This window comes from Otolemur garnettii, unplaced genomic scaffold (genome assembly GCF_000181295.1).
Source record: "Otolemur garnettii isolate 467f Iridium unplaced genomic scaffold, OtoGar3 scaffold00018, whole genome shotgun sequence".
In the NCBI taxonomy this organism is placed as follows: Eukaryota; Metazoa; Chordata; class Mammalia; order Primates; family Galagidae; genus Otolemur; species Otolemur garnettii.
In genome coordinates, this window is record NW_003852413.1 from 20,438,866 (window position 1) to 20,446,976 (window position 8,111).

Genomic DNA, 8,111 nt, shown 5'->3' on the forward strand with positions numbered 1-8,111 from the left:
AAAAAAAAAAAAAAAGATACACCATCAGCAGTGCTTTTAAGCCACAAGGCTTTCTTGTAACAGTTTGGATTGCCATTGCTTTGAATGCTGTCAGCTCTGTACATTTATTAATCTGTAGTGTAACCTGGTAAGGCTAGAATGGTAGCCATGCTTAAAAGGTTGTTTATATGTTGCTGCTGTATTGGCCCACGTCTTTTTTTTTTTTGAGACAGAGTCTCACTATGTCACCCTTGGTAGAGTGCTGTAGCGTCACAGCTCACAGCAACCTCAAACTCTTGGGCTTAAAGAGATTGTCTTGCCTCAGCCTCCTAAGTAGCTGGGACTACAGGCACCTGCCACAACATCTGGCTATTTTATATATATATGTGTGTGTGTGTGTGTGTGTATAAGTTTAATTTTTATTAATAAATAAGGAACCTGCCATGACACCTGGCTAATTTTTTTAGTTTTAGTAGAAATGGACCAGCTCTTTCTCAGGGTGGTCTCACCTTCCACCTTGGCCTCCCAGGGATTACAGGTGTGAGCCTTTGTGCCCAGTCAGATCACTGCAGAATTTTGTCTTTCTTCCCTCTTATCTGTGGAAACAACAGCACTTTTATTTAAGGAGCTGATTTGGAGGATAAATTGTGTGCCCACATGTGGGTTTAGTGTGCTGCAGCTTTTTATACATGGCTATTTATGTTCATGGATCTGAAAAATATCCAAGTCATTTGTTTGACTTTCAGATGCATTATCTGCTTTTCAGTTGTTTTCACTGCTTTATCTAGTACTTTTTTTTTGGAGACAGAGTCTCACTTTGTCACCCTCGGTAGAGTCCTGTGGCATCATAGCTCACAGCAGCCTCTAACTCGTAGGCTCAAGCAATTCTCTTGCCTCAGCCTCCCAAGTAGCTGGGACTACAGGTGCTTGCCACAATGCCCAGCTAGTTTTAGAGATAGGGTCTCACTCTTGCTCAAGCTGGTCTCAAACTTGTGAGCTCAGGCAATCTACCCACCTCAGCATCCCAGAGTGCTAGGATTACACTAGCCACTGCTAGTGAGCCACTGCACTCGGCCCCATTTGTTTTGTCTTAACACTTAAAAAATTTCTACTTCTGGAGTCTCTAGCAACCAGTAATGTGGGCTGGTGACTGAAATGTCCTGGAGGGTCCATATGGATTGATGGGTAAAGGATACCTACTGCTGTTGGGTGGAATTTACTAGCGTTTAGTAGCCTACCAGATTTTACTAGATTTTGTTTTGATCAGTTTATGATTATTCTACCAGAGGGGAGTGAAGGAACAGACAAGAGGTAGAATTCAGACCATTCTTTTTCCTGAAGAGCAGGACGGGATTGCCTTCAGCTCAAGTAAAAGTGAACAATATCCGAGGTTAGGTTTACTTTAGTCCTGACTCCCCATGTAGACATAAATAATGGCACTGGAAAGGTAGAGTCTTCAGAGCTCCAAATGGTGATCTGTGAAGGTTTTGTATATATTAATTTTTAAACCTGAGGCTCTTGCGTAGTAGCTGGTAAAAATTCTTAATTTTCCCCTTGAAATAGGAATTACGTTTATCTCTGATCATCACTTCTCATCACATAGCCCCCCAATCACGCTCATCGATGTTACCTTGCTTTATTTTCTTCCTAGCTCTTACCACTGTCTGAAATTATCTTAATTTATGCTTTTGTTTACTTATATATAGTCTGTTTTCCCTCTCTTTAGGCTGTATCTCTAGCATAGTAAGTGTCCGGCACAAGCTAGGCACTCAGTAAATTTCAGAAGGAAGGAATATTTGCTAGGAATAGCAATAACTAACTGTTTAGGTATGTTGAGAAATTTTTTGGTTTGTTTCATGTTTTGTCTCTGAGAAAATGGAAATCTGTCCTCTAAACCAGCCTTCCCTAGCCTCCTTTCCTCAGCCCAGAAGCTGGATGTTGGGAAGAATGAAGATCAATGCTTTTCTGAATCTCTTCCCTCTATTCCACCTTAGCTTGCCAGCAAAGCACGGACGGAGAAAGAGGAGAAGCTGAGCCAGGCCTATGCAATCAGTGCTGGTGTCTCCCTAGAGGGCCAGCAGCTCTTCCAGACCATTCACAAGACGTGAGTTCAGGGAACAAAAGGTCCCGGCAAACGGGTGAAGCTATTTGGCTGTGCTGTCTGGTGGGAGACTTTTGGGTGGTTATCTTACTGGGGAAGTGGGTTGTGTACTGGCAATATGTCAGTATCCAGTACTGTGGGTGCTTGTTCCAGCCTTTCCACAGCGAAGGATAGTATAATCATGGACAGGTTGTTATCTCTGGGTTTTAGTTTCTTGTCTGTAAAACTTAGTTTTGCATTAGGTTATCTCTAAGAGTCCCTTCCAGACCTAGTTGTCCATAATTTAGAACTAGCAATTTCTTTCTTTTTTGTTGTGTTGTTGTTATTGTATTTTTCTAAAAGCTGATAGAGTTTTAATAAGGGAAAGTTCCATCTGTGTCAGTTCTCCCAAACAGATTGAGATGAAGACAGGGAGTTAGAGCAGAAGGCCACCTTCTCACCACCTCTTAAAAGACAGTTTGTCACAGCAGAAGTCATTTGACTCTCCACTAGCTTTCCTAGCTGCTGAAAACTGGAACATTTGACACCCTACCCCCCTGCTGCCTTCTGTTACCCTATTTAACCAGGGTCTGGTGCACAGATGGCAGCTGGCATCAGAGCTGTTTGAGGCCATGGTGTGAGTATCTGAACATTTACAGGTATGCAAAGGAATCTCTTAGTAGCATCTGCTGCCCTGGGATTCCCCAAGTGTGAACTGGAATGGGTTTTCCCAATCTGGCAGGTGCCCAGCTGTCTGATAACTGAGAAGGGCCAGTTTGAGGAGTGGTTTCCATTGTGAGTAATAGAAGGCAAAGGCAGAGATGACAAGATGTGGAGTTTGTTTTCTTGACTTTGTAAAGGTGGTATTTCTCCCTAGGCCTAGATTTGACAAACCTCCCCAGTGGGCCAGATCTTCTCATTTGTTTATGCACTGCTTGTGGCTGCTTATGTACTATAATAGCAGAGTTTAGTAGTTGGAGCATAGACCATATGGCCTGCAGAGCCTAAAATATTTACTTAGTGACCCTTGATAGAAAAAGATTACCAACTTTTGCCTAGGACTGTTACCTAACTTGAATCTAGTGGCCTGAGCCTAGCTATTTATTTATAACTATATTTAGTTTGGACTTTTGTGGCTACTATCAATTTTTTTATGGTTCTTTAGGGTGCTTGATGCTTCAGAGTAACAGCTCTGGGCTCTTCTCGGAATAGTATGCATGAGTTTCATTGCTTTCCTAGCCAGTGGTGCCAGGAAATGTTTCTTGGCTACTCCTCTCTGTGGGCTACTGGCTCTAGTTGTTGACTGAGGGGTGAGCTGGGAACTTGGTTAGCCTTTGGAAGTTTATTTATTCAGCAGGCTAGAGGTGCAAAGTGCCCCAAGAAGTAACATTTTACCTGCTCTCTTTTCCTTCCAGCATTAAAGACTGTAAATGGCAAGAAAAAAACATTGTAGTCATGGAAGAAGTTGTTATTACACCCCCATATCAAGTGGAAAACTGTAAAGGCAAAGAGGGGAGTGCACTGAGCCATGTACGCAAAATAGTAAGTAAAGGAGCTGGGAAACTGTAGGGAAGAGGGTGGTTCTTTGGCCTTCATCCTTCAGGGTCAGAGCAGGACATTGTGCTACAATCCCTGCCACCTCTAGCAGCTCTCCCTGGCTTCGGTGCCTTCCTTACACTGGGGCTCTGCAGCTGTGGCTTGGACATTTCCTCTGGGGATGGATCCAGTGGGTGATGTGGAATAACGTGAGTGGTGTGGGGCCTGAGCAGTTCCTTTCATCCCAGGCTGGGTTCTTGTCAGCTGCATGTGCCCTTCTAGGAAGGGCTGGTTGATATATGCTAGTTACTGTTGGTGTGTCTGACCCTACATATGTCACCTGACTTATTAGATTGTGGTACAGCCTTTATAAAAACACATGTAAAACACACTCCTCCCCCCCCTCCCTTTTTTTTTTGAGACAGAGCCTTAAGCTGTCCCCCTGGGTAAAGTGCTGTGGCATCACAGCTCACAGCAACCTCCAACTCCTGGGCTCAAGCGATTTTCCTGTCAGGTAGCTAGGACTACAGGCGCTTGTCACAATGCCCAGTTATTTTTTGGTTGCAGCCGTCGTTGTTTGGCGGGCCTGGGTTGGATTCAAACCCACCAGCTCAGGTGTATGTGGCTAGTGCCTTAGCCGCTTGAGTTACAGGTGCCAAGCCCTTGTGAGGGATATTGAGAGACCAACATTGTGGATGTGAAAAGCATAAGACTAATTCCCGTGAGCTTTGTATTCTGTACTTAGTAAAGAAGGGAGGAGGAGTTAAGGAGGAGTTAGTTGCTATAATCTTTCCACATTTTATTTTATATTTTAGCTTGTAGATTCAACTTCTAATCAGTCTTATTAGAAGATATTTCTTATTGGAAACAAGAGCCTTGCCCACCTGTGGTTGGGAAGGCCAACAGACAGCAAGAGTGAGAGTGCTTGCATGACTAATGGGCTGGACATCCAGTATGGGGATGTTGAAGCCTAGACTGGATTGTTTAGGAAACCTTGTTTGTCCATCTCCTTTTCTGACTTTGGTTGTCTGATCTTTTTCAGGTTGAAAAACATTTTAGAGATGTGGAAAGCCAAAAGATACTGCAACGTTCACAAGCCCAGCAACCACAGAAGGAGGCTACCCTGTCATCCTGAGTCCATATACATGGAGGACTCTTCCAGCATCCAGCCAAGGAGGCGGTGGTGGTGGCTTCAGCGGAGGCAGGCCGGGGGAGGGAAGGGATCCTATATGTCCTGTTGGCTCTTGTTAACAAAGGGTCAGCATTTCCAAATCTTAGACTTGAACAAACAAAACACCCAACAAAAAAGAACAAGAGAATAATTTAAAAGTTGAATCATTACTTGACTAACAGACTTCGGTCCACCATGTCCTTTTCACAGCCCCCCTTCTGGAGCAGTCACCTTGTTAATTTTATTTTTGAAAATTTCTTTCCCACTCTGCCCTTTTACTTCTGACTTTCCTTTCCTAGTCTGTTCCTGCCATTCTGTTTTTATAAGTGGCAACACTTGCCTTCTTGAGTGATTGAAAGAAACTTTTACATCTTTTCTTCTAAAATAAAAGTAACAAGCTGACTGTGATTCTTAAGTTGAGACCAGAGCAGCCAGAGGTCTCACTTTAATTTTTTTCTTTTCCTTTTTTTTCTTTTTCTTTCTTTCTTTCTTTTCTTTTCTTTGTTTTTTTTTTTTTTTTTTTTTTTGCACAGGGCATGGCTTGAATTAGTTTTATTTTTCTTAACTTTAAATATATATATGAAAATATATATTAAAATGTTCTCTAAATATTTTCTGCTTCTTGCAGGTCTCTTTTTACTAGATCATGGCCACTCTTCCCACCTCATCCCTCTGAAAATAAAAATGTATTACCCTTCCCACCACCCATAGCCAGACAACTAGCTTAACTCCAGCACAGCAAGAATCTCCTGCAGCACTTTGTAGAGCCAGTGTATGCAGATGGGATTTGGCTTTGAGGGTTCCTGATGGCTTTTAGTCTTTGTGTGTGCATCAGTCTCACATTTGACCCAAACCTCAGGATTCACTCTCTGCCTTTTGTCTTACTACATGGTACTAGAAGGAATCTCCTTACCATTCTCTCCAAATGGGAGAGTCAGCTGCCCTTCCTCCTGTGCCTCTGCAGGAAGAGCTTTTTTTGCATGGCACATCTCAGCTCTTCCTCCTTGAGGGATGATTTTCTTTTATAGGAAACCTGGAGTCCATCTACCCAGACTTCTCTTTAAATCTGTATCCAGAGCCGCTAGCCCAGGAAGAAGGTTGGCCAACCTACAGTTTCTCTTCTGCCATCTTCCTGCTCTTATGCCCCACTTCCACCTCCTTTAATTTTACAAGCTTATGACAGTTTGTATTTGCTCAGCCATTGGGCAGAAAACCTAGAAAGAATTTCTGGACTTTAGCCCACCACTTTGTCTGGTTTGACTAACCTGCTGAGAGCTAAAATTGGCATCCATTGCCCCTGTGCCCTCAGGCGGTCTCATGGGGCAGAGTATGCCACCATCTGATTATCAGGCACTGAGTGGGATGTGGGTGATGCTCATGTGACTGGCTAGAGCTTTGGGGGTGAGGTGGGGGTTAACTACTATTTTTTTGGCCATGATCTCTTTCCCCTTCCTTTTTTTTTAATTAAATAAATGGATCAAAATTAAATAATTCAAGCCCTGCCTTCAAAATGAATTTTTTTTTTTTAGTATTGTTTAGCAAAAACAATAAAACCCAAATTTTTTTAACCATCATTCATGTCTCGGGTTTGTGCATACTTTAGAGGCTCCAAAGGGAGGGGATTGAGGCATCCCAGGAGGGTGTGCCTGCTTGGTTTGACCTTCCTCTTTAGAATCCCTGCTTCCTACTCTACTTTCTCTTTCAACCCCTGAGAATTCATTCAGGAATACATTGCAAAGTGTTTAAGAAGGGGATTCAGGGTTTGGAGTTGTGTGTAAGTGGAATATGGAGGAAAAGGTATGGGTACCTAACTGAGACCATTTGTCACAGGACTTACTGGAGGCACAAATGATAAAAGATCTGGGAAGTAAACTCATGTCCATCTGCCATTGATCAGAACTTGTTTTAAGAACTGAGCCTTGGCTCGGCGCCTGTGGCTCAAGTGGCTAAGGCGCCAGCCACATACACCTAAGGTGGCAGGTTCGAATCCAGCCTGGGCCTGCCAAACAACAATGACGGCTGTAACCAAAAAATATCCGGGCATTGAGGCGGGTGCCTGTGGTCCCGGCTACTTGGTAGGCTAAGGCAGGAGACTCGCTTGAGCCTAGGAGTTGGAGGTTGCTGTGAGCTGTGATGCTATAGCACTCTACCCAGGGGGACAGCTTGAGGCTCTGTCTAAAAAAAAAAAAAAGAAGAAGAAAATGAACTGAGCCTTGGGTGGCACCTGTGGCTCAAAGGAGTAGGGCGCCGGCCCCATATGCCAGAGGTGTCAGGCTTAAACCCAGCCCCTGCCAAAAACTGCAAAAAAAAAAAAAACCCCAAAAAAACTGAGCCTCTGGCTGGGTGCCCATAGTTCAGTGGTTAGGGCGCTGGCCGCATGCTCTGGGGTTGCCGTGTTTGAACCCAGCCTAGGCCTGCTAAACAACAAAGAAAATAGCTGGGCGTTGTGGTGATTGCCTGTAGTCCTAGCTAAGGAGGCTGAGGCAAGAGAACCACTTGAGCCCAAGATTTTGAGGTTGCTGTGAGCTGTGACGTTATAGCACTCTGTGAAGGATGACAAAGTGAGACTCAATTAAAGAAACAAAAGACAGTTGTTGGAATGTAACTTAGTGAACTCGTGGGCACCTAGTGGTCCTTATATTTTAGGTTAACTGTTCAGACATAACATGTTTAAGGAGCCTTTTTTGAGTTCTGTTAACTTCTGGGTTTTTGTTTTTGTTTCTTTAATTTTGAGACAGAACTGTGGTGTCATAGCTCATGGCAGCCTCAAACTCTTGGGCTCCAGTGATCCTCTTGCCTCAGTGTTTCTGTTTTTAGTAGAGATAGGGTCTCACTTTTGCTCAGACTGGTCTTAAATTTGTGAACTCAAGGAATCCACCCACCTTGACCTCCCAGAATGTTAGGATTACAGGCGTGAGCCAATATACCCTGCCTGACCTTAACTTCTGTATGAGAGTGACTGAGTGAATGTTTGGGGGCTGGGGAAGGCAGAGTTTCTACTGGGGACTATGAAAAGCCAGTGATGTGGGGCATGGGTTGGAGTAAGGAAGGAATGCCCGGGATTTAAGGCATGAGCCACTGTGTCTGGCCAAGTTTATTTTATTTTATTTTTGGCCGGGGCTGGGTTTGAACCCACCATCTCCGGCGTATGGGGCTGGTGCCCTACCCTTCTGAGCCTTAGGTGCCACCCAGGTTTTTTAACTTTTGTACTTGTGTGACTTGAAAATGGGAATTTTATTTATTATTTATTTATTTATTTTTGAGATCGAGTCTCACTATGTCATACTCCGTAGTGTGCTATGGCATCACAGCTCACAGCAACCTCAAACTTCTGGGCTTAAGCTA

General features: G+C 43.8%; 1 protein-coding gene across 1 annotated transcript in view; it reads left to right on the forward strand.

Annotated features, from left to right (window-relative positions):
- The window catches only part of LSM12 (LSM12 homolog), a 34,592-nt gene extending 29,424 nt beyond the window's left edge, over window positions 1–5,168 (forward strand). Inside the window, exons 3-5 of the mRNA XM_012803226.2 lie at window positions 1,974–2,083; window positions 3,475–3,601; window positions 4,638–5,168. Of these exons, the coding sequence (XP_012658680.1) occupies window positions 1,974–2,083; window positions 3,475–3,601; window positions 4,638–4,730 (330 nt within the window). The 3' untranslated portion in view covers window positions 4,731–5,168. The remainder of the gene's footprint in view (window positions 1–1,973; window positions 2,084–3,474; window positions 3,602–4,637) is intronic.
- The last annotated feature ends 2,943 nt before the right edge of the window (window positions 5,169–8,111 follow it).